The sequence below is a fragment of the Coregonus clupeaformis genome, chromosome 24, assembly GCF_020615455.1.
Source record: "Coregonus clupeaformis isolate EN_2021a chromosome 24, ASM2061545v1, whole genome shotgun sequence".
Classification (NCBI taxonomy): Eukaryota; Metazoa; Chordata; class Actinopteri; order Salmoniformes; family Salmonidae; genus Coregonus; species Coregonus clupeaformis.
In genome coordinates, this window is record NC_059215.1 from 5,831,950 (window position 1) to 5,846,740 (window position 14,791).

The 14,791-nt window shown below is 40.3% G+C and overlaps 1 protein-coding gene across 1 annotated transcript in view; it reads left to right on the plus strand.

Annotated features, from left to right (window-relative positions):
• The first annotated feature begins 617 nt into the window (after positions 1-617).
• The window catches only part of fgd1 (FYVE, RhoGEF and PH domain containing 1), an 87,413-nt gene continuing 73,239 nt past the window's right edge, over positions 618-14,791 (plus strand). Inside the window, exon 1 of the mRNA XM_045206795.1 lies at positions 618-1,202. Within this exon, the coding sequence (XP_045062730.1) occupies positions 1,145-1,202 (58 nt within the window). The 5' untranslated portion in view covers positions 618-1,144. The remainder of the gene's footprint in view (positions 1,203-14,791) is intronic.

Consider the following 14,791-nt stretch of genomic DNA (forward strand, 5'->3'; position numbering starts at 1 on the left):
CTAGCCAATGAGACCTATATTTCATCTAGCCCAATAGTGGCGTGATGGAGCAGCATGTCTGTCTACAAGTGTTGTGTTCCGACCACAGAGAACCAAACTGATATACTGAACCTCTAATGTGTTGTCAAGGAAAGTGAAACAGAGAGAGGGAGGATGATGGAGGGAGAGAAACGGGAGGAGTGGAAGAAGGGGGAGGAGGCTCGGCTGAGGCTGGGGTCATATCGCATCTAAAACGGGGCTGACAGTACGACGCTGCGCTCTGGCGCTCTGTGTTACTAGGACAGCAGAGGAGAGAGAGAGAGAGAGAGAGAGAGAGAGAGAGAGAGAGAGAGAGAGAGAGAGAGAGAGAGAGAGAGAGAGAGAGAGAGAGAGAGAGAGAAGAGAGGAGACAGAGAGAGAGAGAGAGAGAGAGAGAGAGAGGAGAGAGAGAGAGAGAGAGAGAGAGAGAGAGACAGAGGAGAGAGAGAGAGAGAGAGACAGAGAGAGAGAGAGAGAGAGAGAGAGAGAGAGAGAGAGAGAGAGAGAGAGAGAGAGAGAGCGAGAGAGCGAGAGAGAGAGAGAGAGCGACGAGAGAGAGAGAGAGAGAGAGAGAGAGAGCGAGAGAGAGAGAGAGAGAGAGAGCGAGAGAGAGAGAGAGAGAGCGAGAGAGAGAGAGAGAGCGAGCGTGTAGTGGGGAGCCGCACAGCTGCGCAAGATTTTTTTTAGAAATCCTTTGATGCTTATTTGTTTTTTTGCCTTCATTGATGGAGTATCATGTGCCACATGTGTAACACTTATAGATTAGAAAGGCTGTCGTTCTGGTGTTTGACGAGTCGACCTGTCGACAAGAGGAAAAGTCTCTCTGTGCTGTATGGTGCTAACAGCATCCCTGCGGTTGCCCTAGTGAGCGGAGGATGCTGCTGCCTGGCGCTCTGATGATCAGGGAGGCGATGCCGACTGCCTTACCCCGCGCTCCGCCATTTAACCTCCATATTCTAACCTGTATTTCTGTCTAGTCTCGCTGTCGGTTCCTCGGTGGCAGGCAGAACAGCCAGGATTGCGTTAGAAATAGGAATGCAGCCTTAACTGTGTGGCTCGGTCCCATCGTCTAGGTTCTTATTCCGTCGCGACTGGGGGATTCTGTCTCCCGTTCTGGGTTTTTTTAATGACTGGATTTGTGTTTTGCTGCGCGATGTACATGGATAAAACCAGTGTGCTCCGGGGTAAGTCAATACGGATTCATTCATTCGCTATCATCTATTGTTCCTGTGCATTATCCGTTTTTTTCCCCCCCATGAAATAGCGCAGTTAATGATCCCAGACCAACATAGCCGCAGTGGATGTGTGCTAGGCTACATGTAGTGATGCATCGAGGTCGAGGAGACGACCAGACAGAAGGAAGAGGAGGGAGAATAGCCACCATGCGCCCATATAGGTGATGTGATGTGTGCAGCATCAGTGAAAAAACTATTGTCAATGATTTATGGAGCATAACTGCATACATTCATTTATAATGTGGGAAGTAATCTATGATACGTAAACCTACTATGTGGATATGCAAGTGGACATATTTGGACAAATTACATGGCTGCATGATCAAAATGTTTGGTATATCCATTCAAGGACGATCATCCAGGACATAATTAATGGGGTAACACTGGGTGATTCTATTAGTAATAAGGATGCGAGAAATAGGCTACGACAAGCCTGCAGTTGGCTCAATGCTCTATTAAAACACACTTCACTGTGTCTTTCAAATGGAATTATAGGCTTCAATCTATGTATTGACAGGCAGGCTGGTATCAGGCTGTCTCTCTCTGCATGTACATGGAGGTCATACTGTAATGCTGTGCACCACTGCTACCATTGACAGACTGTGTGTGTGTACTATTGTTAGGTGAGTGTGTGTTCTGCGTGTGTGTGCATGTGTGTGTGTGTGTGTGTGTGTGTTCTGCGTGTGTGTGCATGTGTGTGTGTGTGTGTGTGTTCTGCGTGTGTGTGCGTGTGTGTGTGTGTGTGTTCTGCGTGTGTATGCATGTGTGTGTGTGTGAGTGTGTGTTCTGCGTGTGTGTGCATGTGTGTGTGAGTGTGTGTTCTGCGTGTGTGTGCATGTGTGTGTGAGTGTGTGTTCTGCGTGTGTGTGCATGTGTGTGTGTGAGTGTGTGTTCTGCATGTGTGTGTGTGTGTGAGTGTGTGTGCATGTGTGTGTGTGTGAGTGTGTGTTCTGCGTGTGTGTGCATGTGTGTGTGTGTGTGTTCTGCGTGTGTGTGCATGTGTGTGTGTGTTCTGCGTGTGTGTGCATGTGTGTGTTTGCGTCGACAAGGGCTGTGTCATTTGATTTGTAAGCTGACTGATTTCAGTAGGTCTGAGTGTGTGTGTGTGCATGCGTGTGTACGTGCATATATTAATGGCTGTGTGTGATATGATTAACATATTTCCATATAGCCAGTCTTACACTCAACGTCAGTGCATTATCAATCCACCGAACCTCTGGTCATGTTATTATAGGCTGTACCAGTGGTGTGACAATGATCTGAACCTGAGGTGGCTGTGTCGGCATGAAGCCCTGTGTGTGTGTGTGTGTGTGTGTGTGTGTGTGTGTGTGTGTGTGTGTGTGTGTGTGAGTGAGTGGGTGTGTCTGCATGTAGAAGCCCTGTGTGGCTACTGCACAGCTATACTGTGAAGCACGGGGTATGTTCCCAGAATGATCCAGCTGGTATAGATTAGAAATGGGATTAGGGGTGCACGACCTGGGCAAAACATCTAATAGCCATTTTTTAAACTTGTGATTCTAGATCAAAACTCTTGGGTAAACTGTTGGAATCATACAAATAGAATGATCACTCTAAATGTATGGTTGGAATACAGTGGGCACTTGGAATGCAGTTTTGTTGGCATGACAACGGATGAAAACGTGAGGGAAGAGATGGTTGTGACAGAATAGGAACGATAGCTAGGTACATTCAGACAAAGATCTTTGAATATTCTTCGCCTTTTCCTCAAGCTGTTGCACAAACAATGCTGATATACTCCACCACGGGTGCTGGACTTTATTAGAGAAAAGGTTTGCGAGGTAGATTTTCCCTATCTCAGTGGATTTAGCTATCCAGCTAGCTAGCTAGAGATTAGCATTAGGGGCTAACACACAATTGTTAGGCACATTTGCAGCTTGCTAAGACCAACTAAACTAGCGTTTTGCAGAGAGCAAGTTACACAAATGAATAGTATGATATAGAAAACGTGGATTTATATTAAGAAGCAGAGTGGAAAGCTGCGTCGTTCTTTTTGGGAACAATCTGTTGAATGCATGCCGTTGTTTGGTCGATGCATGCAGAGAGAATCTGGAGCGCTAGGACCTGCCTGCTGGAGTGACAGGGAGCGGGGCATGATGTGTGTGGGATTGACAAGCGGCCAAAGAGGACAGACGGAGAGAGAACTCGAGAAATAAATCAAAAAGAAAAAGAAAAAAACAGCCGCACAGACGACAAAATGACGTTTCAAAATATCGCTGCCTCTAGCGAAATGGATATTGTGAATGTCAATATTGCAATTTTGATTAAAATGTGATTAATCATGCAGCCCTAAATGGCATATATTATTATATTATAGCTTCCCTGTTACAATGGCTGTGTCCCTACATAGTACAGTGGGATATACTATACTATACTAACCCTATATAGTACAGGGGGGTATACTATACTAACCATATATAGTACAGTGGGGTATACTATACTAACCCTATATAGTACAGTGGGGTATCCTATACTAACCCTATATAGTACAGCGGGGTATACTATACTAACCCTATATAGTACAGTGGGGTATACTATACTAACCCTATATAGTACAGGGGGGTATACTATACTAACCCTATATAGTACAGTGGGTATACTATACTTACCCTATATAGTACACTGGGGTATACTATACTAACCCTATATAGTACAGTGGGGTATCCTATACTAACCCTATATAGTACAGTGGGGTATACTATACTAACCCTATATAGTACAGTGGGGTATACTATACTAACCCTATATAGTACAGGGGGGTATACTATACTAACCCTATATAGTACAGTGGGGTATACTATACTAACCCTATATAGTACAGGGGGGTATACTATACTAACCCTATATAGTACAGTGGGGTATACTATACTAACCCTATACAGTACAGGGGGGTATACTATACTAACCCTATATAGTACAGTGGGTATACTATACTAACCCTATATAGTACAGTGGGGTATACTATACTAACCCTATATAGTACAGTGGGTATACTATACTAACCCTATATAGTACAGTGGGGTATACTATACTAACCCTATATAGTACAGTGGGGTATACTATACTAACCCTATATAGTACAGGGGGATATACTATACTAACCCTATATAGTACAGTGGGGTATACTATACTAACCCTATATAGTACAGTGGGGTATACTATACTAACCCTATATAGTACAGTGGGGTATACTATACTAACCCTATATAGTACAGTGGGGTATACTATACTAACCCTATATAGTACAGTGGGGTATACTATACTAACCCTATATAGTACGGTGGGTATACTATACTAACCCTATATAGTACAGTGGGGTATACTATACTAACCCTATATAGTACAGTGGGTATACTATACTAACCCTATATAGTACAGTGGGGTATACTATACTAACCATATATAGTACAGTGGGGTATACTATACTAACCCTATATAGTACAGGGGGGTATACTATACTAACCCTATATAGTACAGTGGGTATACTATACTAACCCTATATAGTACAGTGGGGTATACTATACTAACCCTATATAGTACAGGGGGGTATACTATACTAACCCTATATAGTACAGTGGGGTATACTATACTAACCCTATATAGTACAGGGGGTATACTATACCAACCCTATATAGTACAGTGGGGTATACTATACTAACCCTATATAGTACAGTGGGGTATACTATACTAACCCTATACAGTACAGTGGGTATACTATACTAACCCTATATAGTACAGGGGGTATACTATACTAACCCTATATAGTACAGTGTGGTATACTATACTAACCCTATATAGTACAGTGGGGTATACTATACTAACCCTATATAGTACAGTGGGGTATACTATACTAACCCTATATAGTACAGGGGGGTATACTATACTAACCCTATATAGTACAGTGGGGTATACTATACTAACCCTATATAGTACAGTGGGGTATACTATACTAACCCTATATAGTACAGTGGGTATACTATACTAACCCTATATAGTACAGTGGGGTATACTATACTAACCCTATATAGTACAGTGGGTATACTATACTAACCCTATATAGTACAGTGGGGTATACTATACTAACCCTATATAGTACAGTGGGGTATACTATACTAACCCTATATAGTACAGGGGGGTATACTATACTAACTCTATTTAGTACAGTGGGTATACTATACAAACCTATATAGTACAGTGGGTATACTATACTTACCCTATATAGTACAGTGGGGTATACTATACCAACCCTATATAGTACAGTGGGGTATACTATACTAACCCTATATAGTACAGGGGGGTATACTATACCAACCCTATATAGTACAGTGGGGTATACTATACTAACCCTATACAGTACAGTGGGGTATACTATACCAACCCTATATAGTACAGTGGGGTATACTATACTAACCCTATATAGTACAGTGTGGTATACTATACTAACCATATATAGTACAGTGGGGTATACTATACTAACCCTATATAGTACAGTGGGGTATACTATACCAACCCTATATAGTACATTGGGTATACTATACTAACCCTATATAGTACAGTGTGGTATACTATACTAACCCTATATAGTACAGTGGGGTATACTATACTAACCCTATATAGTACATTGGGGTATACTATACTATACTAACCCTATATAGTACAGTGGGGTATACTATACCAACCCTATATAGTACATTGGGTATACTATACTAACCCTATATAGTACAGTGTGGTATACTATACTAACCCTATATAGTACAGGGGGGTATACTATACTAACCCTATACAGTACAGTGGGGTATACTATACTAACCCTATATAGTACAGGGGGTATACTATACTAACCCTATATAGTACAGGGGGGTATACTATACTAACCCTATATAGTACAGGGGGGTATACTATACTAACCCTATACAGTACAGTGGGTTTACTATACTAACCCTATATAGTACAGTGGGGTATACTATACTAACCCTATATAGTACAGTAGGATATACTATACTAACCCTATATAGTACAGTGGGGTATACTATACTAACCCTATATAGTACAGTGGGGTATACTATACTAACCCTATATAGTACAGTGGGGTATACTATACTAACCCTATATAGTACAGTGGGGTATACTATACTAACCTTATATAGTACAGTGGGGTATACTATACTAACCCTATATAGTACAGGGGTGTATACTATACTAACCCTATATAGTACAGTGGGTATACTATACTAACCCTATACAGTACAGTGGGGTATACTATACTAACCCTATATAGTACAGTGGGGTATACTATACTAACCCTATATAGTACAGTGGGGTATACTATACTAACCCTATATAGTACAGTGGGGTATAATATACTAACCCTATACAGTACAGTGGGGTATACTATACTAACCCTATATAGTACAGTGGGGTATACTATACTAACCCTATATAGTACAGTGGGGTATACTATACTAACCCTATATAGTACAGTGGGGTATACTATACTAACCCTATATAGTACAGTGGGGTATACTATACTATACTAACCCTATATAGTACAGTGGGGTATACTATACTAACCCTATATAGTACAGTGGGGTATACTATACTAACCCTATATAGTACAGTGGGGTATACTATACTAACCCTATATAGTACAGTGGGGTATACTATACTAACCCTATATAGTACAGTGGGGTATACTATACTATACTAACCCTATATAGTACAGTGGGGTATACTATACTAACCCTATATAGTACAGTGGGGTATACTATACTAACCCTATATAGTACAGTGGGTATACTATACTAACCCTATATAGTACAGTGGGGTATACTATACCAACCCTATATAGTACAGGGGGGTATACTATACTAACCCTATATAGTACAGTGGGGTATACTATACTAACCCTATATAGTACAGTGGGTATACTATACTAACCCTATATAGTACAGTGTGGTATACTATACTAACCCTATATAGTACAGTGGGGTATACTATACTAACTGTAAGAGATAGCTATCCAGGTGTGCTTTGCAGTATTTTACAACCTTCACTGAATAATATAATAATAAAAGATGTGATGAGTTGTGATTGTAGCTATATATTAAATATGATTTGCAGTATTTTAGCGTCCTTTACAACCTTCACGTTAAACAGGAACGCTGGCAGTTGGTGTCTGGACAAAATAAAGAAATTAATAAAGGAAATGGTCATCTGGCCTTGTCAGAATGTTGATCTATTTCTTCGTCACTGACACACATTGCATTTGGAAAGTATTCAGACCCCTTGACTTATCCACTTTTACAGCCTTATTTTAAAATGGATAAAATACATGTTTTTCCTCATCAATCTACACACAATACCCCACAATTACAAAACTAAAACAGGTTTTTATAAATTTTTGCAAATGTATTACAAATAAAAAACAAAAATACCTTATTTACATAAGTATTCAGACCCTTTGCTATGACACTCGAAATTGAGCTCAGGTACATCCTGTTTCCATTTGATCATCCTTGAGATGTTTCTACAACTTGATTGGTGTCCACCTGAGGTAAATTCAATTGATTGGACATGATTTGGAAAGGCACACACCTGTCTATATAAGGTCCCACTGTTGACAGTGCATGTCAGAGCAAAAACCAATCCATGAGGTCGAAGGAATTGTCCGTAGAGCTCCGAGACAGGATTGTGTCGAGGCACAGATCTGGGGAAGGGTACGAAAAAATGTCCGCAGCGTTGAAGGTCCCCAAGAATACAGTGTTCTCCATCACTCTTAAATGGTAGAAGTTTGGAACCACCAAGACTCTTCCTAGAGCTGGCTGCCCGGCCAAACTGAGCAATTCGGGGTAGAAGGGCCTTGGTCAGGGAGGTGACCAAGAACCTGATGGTCACTCTGACAGAGCTCCAGAGTTCTTCTGTGGCGATGGGAGAACCTTCCAGAAGGACAACCATCTCTGCAGCACTCCACCAATCAGGCCTTTATGGTAGAGTGGCCAGATGGAAGCCACTCCTCAGTAAAAGGCACATGACAGCCCGCTTGGAGTTTGCCAAAAGGCACCTAAAGGACTCTCAGACCATGAGAAACAAGATTCTCTGGTCTGATGAAACCAAGATTGAACTCTTTGGCTTGAATGCCAAGCATCATGTCTGGAGGAAACCTGGCACCATCCCTACAGTGAAGCATGGTGGTGGCAGCATCATGCTGGCAGCATCATGCTGTGGGGATGTTTTTCAGCGGCAGGGACTGGCAGACTAGTCAGGAAAGAGGGAAAGATGAACAGAGCAAAGTACAGAGAGATCCTTGATGCAAACCTGCTCCAGAGCGCTCAGGTCCTCAGACTGGGCGAAGGTTCAACTTCCAACAGGACAACAACCATAAGCACACAGCCAAGACAATACAGGAGTGGCTTTGGGACAAGTCTCTGAATGTCCTTCAGTGGCCCTGCCAGAGCCCGGACTTGAACCCGATCAAACATCTCTGGAGAGACCTGAAAATAGCTGTGCAGTGACGCTCCCCATCCAACCTGACAGAGCTTGAGAGGATCAGTAGAGAAGAATGGGAGAAACTCCCAAAATACAGGTGTGCCAAGCTTGTAGCGTCATACCCAAGAATACTCAAGGCTGTAATCGCTGCCAATGGTGCTTCAACAAAGTACTGAGTAAAGGGTCTGAATACTTATGTAAATGTGATATTTTTTTATTTTATGTATTTTTTTTATAAATTAGCAACATTTTCTAAAAACCTGTTTTTGCTTTGCCATTATGGGATATTGTGTGTAGATTAATGAGGGGGGGGAAACAATTTAATCCATTTTAGAAAAAGGCTGTAACGTAAATAAAAATGTGGACAAAGTCAAGGGGTCTGAGTACTTTCCGAATGCTTTGGAACAAACCACAGGAGCAGTTGGAGTTGGAGAGGCTCATCTCTTCATCACAGTCCTCACTGTGTAGTGTTCAGTTATGTCTTCTTAGCAGACAAGCTAATGATGAAGGGCAGAAGCACGTGCACGCACACGCACACGTACACACCCACACACACACACGCACGCACGCACGCACACACACCCACACACACACACACACACACACGCACACGTACCCACACACACACACACACACACGCACACGTACACACACACGCACACACGTACACACACACACACACACACACGCACGCACACACGCACGCACACGTACACACACACGCACGCACACACACGCACGCACGCACACACACACGCACACACACAGTCTTGTTAGAAGACAATCTGGTTATGATGAGGATATAAATAGCTGGACAACAGAAATAAACCAGAAGAGAACAAAACAGCATCTGCAGCTTGTAGTCTTTCTGTGTTCAAATAAATACTAGCTGCATACCTAATGTTACCCTACTCCCTACATAGTGGGCTGAATTCTGTCTCATGATGACCTCATCACTTGGCTAATAGGATAAACATGAATATCTAATAGGATAGGATAAACATGAATATCTAATAGGATAAACATGAATATCTAATAGGAGAGGATAAACATGAATATCTAATAGGATAGGATAAACATGAATATCTAATAGGATAGGATAAACATGAATATCTAATAGGATAGGATAAACATGAATATCTAATAGGATAAACATGAATATCTAATAGGAGAGGATAAACATGAATATCTAATAGGATAGGATAAACATGAATATCTAATAGGAGAGGATAAACATGAATATCTAATGGAGGATAAACATGAATATCTAATAGGATAGGAAACATGAATATCTAATAGGGATAGGATAAACATGAATATCTAATAGGATAAACATGAATATCTAATAGGAGAGGATAAACATGAATATCTAATAGGAGAGGATAAACATGAATATCTAATAGGATAAACATGAATATCTAATAGGAGAGGATAAACATGAATATCTAATAGGATAGGATAAACATGAATATCTAATAGGAGAGGATAAACATGAATATCTAATAGGAGAGGATAAACATGAATATCTAATAGGATAAACATGAATATCTAATAGGAGAGGATAAACATGAATATCTAATAGGATAGGATAAACATGAATATCTAATAGGGAGAGGATAAACATGAATATCTAATAGAGAGGATAAACATGAATATCTAATAGGATAGGATAAACATGAATATCTAATAGGAGAGGATAAACATGAATATCTAATAGGAGAGGATAAACATGAATATCTAATAGGATAAACATGAATATCTAATAGGAGAGGATAAACATGAATATCTAATAGGAGAGGATAAACATGAATATCTAATAGGATAGGATAAACATGAATATCTAATAGGAGAGGATAAACATGAATATCTAATAGGAGAGGATAAACATGAATATCTAATAGGATAAACATGAATATCTAATATATATCTAATACAAAATAGACATGGTACACTACACACTAGACATATATTCAATACATACATTGGACGTGCCTCGTATACGGCCACATACTGGTCTGCCCGTCAAGCACAATATAACCAATCATTATTCAGGAAGCCCTTCCTGATACTAAACATCAATACAGCCAATCAGATCCCTGGTTTGACTACTGCTTCGTTAATATTCTATTAGTTTGGCAGATTGTTAGCAGACTGTCAGCAGAAATGTGTTTAAAGTGGCTTTTATTGAAGTGATTATTGGGATGCCTCTGCATTTTAACGTCTATGGAAAACACTGCAGGTGTGAGGTGTCCAATGCATCACGCCAGGCACCCATTTACATTTAAATGTTTGTCATTTGGCAGACGCTCTTATCCAGAGTGACTTACAGACAGCGCATTCATCTGAAGGTAGCTTGGCAATATAATCAACTAACCGAGGCTGGGTGCTGATGATGAAATGGCAAATACTTTTGGAGCAATGTTTTACAGATTTATTTCTAATTTATAGAATGATGGTATAGAAAGAATTATTCGAAGCGCTGTAATGAATAGCAGTGGTTTACAATCTGCTCTCAGAGGCCGTATCCATCCCCCCCACACACACACACACACACACACACACACACACACACACACACACGTCTTTCATAGCCCAAATTATTTCTACTTAATAATTGCTATTTTATTATTTCCCATAAGCACCATTCATTACCCATCATGCTGCAGTACAGCAGCCCTGTAGCAACAGTACTTGGGTTTTCCTCTGGAGAATCACACAAAGGAACTGACGGTACTTTAGCAATGCAAATATTTCCCTTCCTATGCAGATTTTGAGTTTACTTTCCAAAAGCATCTGAGATTTTATTGAGCCTTATGTTTGTGTCTGTTGAGAGTCGCCAGACTGCATATACATGAAGTTAGTATAATTTAATAATAATAAGCCATTTAGCAGACGCTTTTATCCAAAGCGACTTACAGTCATGCGCGCATACATTTTTCTTGTGTATGGGTGGTCCCGGGGATCGAACCCACTACCTTGGCGTTACAAGTGCCGTGCTCTACCAGCTGAGCTACAGAGGACCATATTTACATTAAGTTAGTTTAATTTACATTGGGTTAGTTTAATTTACATTAGGCTAGTATAATTTACATTAAGTTAGTATATATTACATAAGACATAGAGGTTTTTAGAGTGGGATGTGGACATTTTTTTTATTTATTTTTTTACCTTTATTTAACTAGGCAAGTCAGTTAAGAACTAATCTTATTTACAATGACGGCCTACACCGGCCAAACCCGGACGACGCTGGGCCAATTGTGCTCTGCCCTCTGGGACTCCCAATCACGGCCCGGTTGTGACACAGCCTGGAATCGAACCAGGGGGGTCTGTAGTGACGCCTCAAGCACTGAGATGCAGCGCCTTAGACCGCTGCGCCACTCGGGAGCCCTGTCAGCCCTGTCAGTTAGGCTTAAGACAGACAGGATTTTAGAGTGGGATGTGGAAATGTCAGTTAGTCTGTGAGCTTGTGTGGCCTACCACTTCGCTGGCTGAGCCGTTGTTGCTCCTAGATGTTTCCACTTCACAATAACTGTAAAGACAGACGCAGGGAGACAGGAAGCAAGTACAGGGTGAGGATTTAATAATAAATAGACATGAAACAAAGCAAGAACAGAGTCTGGACAAGAGAAACAAAACAACATCAATGCAGGCACGGGGATCAAACTGAGGAACAGACATAGGGGAGGTAACCAAGCAGTGATGAAGTTCAGGTGAGTCCAATGAAGCGCTGATGTGCGTAACTATGGTGACAGGTGTGAGTATTGATGGGCAGCCTGGGAGCAGCACTTACAGTTGACCGGGGGCAGCTCTAGCAGGGAAGAAATGTTACGAACTGATTTTTTGGAAAGGTGGCATCCTATGACGGTGCCACGTTGATAGTCACTGAGCTCTTCAGTAAGGCCATTCTACTACCAATGATTGTCTATGGAGATTGCATGTTTGTGTGCTCGATTTGATACACCTGTCAGCAACGGGTGTGGCTGAAATAGAGTGTCTGTCAACAGTAAATACAATTTTTTTCTGAAAGTCATTTGTTATCCTCTTACTCCTCTGTTCCCCTGGGGGCGTAGAAAACCACAACCATGCCTCGTCAGCAGTCTGTCTGCGAATGTATTGCATTTTGCATGTCAGGTCACACACACACACACACACACGCATCCCCTGGAGGACTGAGGGTTTTTACACACTGCAGACTCTACTCTGCTCTGTCTTCACTAACACTATAACCCACTAAACCCTATTCCATTTCCATTTCCATTTAAGTCATTTAGCAGACGCTCTTATCCAGAGCGACTTACAGTTAGTGAATACATATTTTTTTTTTTTTTTTTTTTATACTGGCCCCCCCGTGGGAATCGAACCCACAACCCTGGCGTTGCAAACGCCATGCTCTATCAACTGAGCTACATCCCTGCCGGCCATTCCCTCCCCTACCCTGGACGAATTGTGCGCCGGTCGCGGCCGGCTACGACAGAGCCTGGATTCGAACCAGGATCTCTAGTGGCACAGTTAGCACTGCGATGCGGCGCCTTAGACCACTGCGCCACTCGGGAGACATTCCCTATGTAGTGCACTACTTTTGATCACGTTTCAAGTTTCACAGTTTATTCGCCACGTGCACAGGATATAAGGTGTAAAACAGGACAGGGAAATTCCTACTTGAGAGCGCAACAATGCAGTGATAACAATAATAATACAGATAATAATAATAATAATAATATAGATAATAATAATAATAATAATAACAATAATAAAAATAATAATAATATAATAATATAGATAATAATAATAATAATAATAATAATAATAATAATAATAATAATAATAATATAATAATATAGATAATAATAATATTAACAATAATAATAATATAGATAATCATAATCATAATCATAATCATAATCATAATCATAATCATAATAATATAGATAATAATAATAATAATAATAACATATATTATAATAATAATAATAATAATAATAATAATAATAATAATAATAATAATAATAATAATAATAATAATATAGATAATATATAACGGATGGGTCTAATCCTGAATGGTAACTTGTGGAATAGACGCCGGCTGGAATGCGGTTTTAACCAAACAGCATTCAGGATTAGACCCATCCGTTATATATTTTATATTATTATCTAAATCTATGACGTTGAAATGCCTATTTACTCTGTTCCATCTGACTGTTCCATCATGTGACCAAATTCATAGACAGTGCTACACTGTATATACAGCAGTATGTGGACACCCCTTCATATTAGTGGATTCTAATAGAGATACACTATATATACAGCAGTATGTGGACACCCCTTCATATTAGTGGATTCTAATAGATACACTATATATACAGCAGTATGTGGACACCCCTTCATATTAGTGGATTCTAATAGAGATACACTATATATACAGCAGTATGTGGACACCCCTTCATATTAGTGGATTCTAATAGAGATACACTATATATACAGCAGTATGTGGACACCCCTTCATATTAGTGGATTCTAATAGAGATGCACTATATATACAGTAGTATGTGGACACCCCTTCATATTAGTGGATTCTAATAGAGATGCACTATATATACAGCAGTATGAGGACACCCCTTCATATTAGTGGATTCTAATAGAGATACACTATATATACAGCAGTATGTGGACACCCCTTCATATTAGTGGATTCTAATAGAGATGCACTATATATACAGCAGTATGAGGACACCCCTTCATATTAGTGGATTCTAATAGAGATACACTATATATACAGCAGTATGAGGACACCCCTTCATATTAGTGGATTCTAATAGAGATACACTATATATACAGCAGTATGAGGACACCCCTTCATATTAGTGGATTCTAATAGAGATACACTATATATACAGCAGTATGTGGACACCCCTTCATATTAGTGGATTCTAATAGAGATACACTATATATACAGCAGTATGAGGACACCCCTTCATATTAGTGGATTCTAATAGAGATACACTATATATACAGCAGTATGTGGACACCCCCTTCAT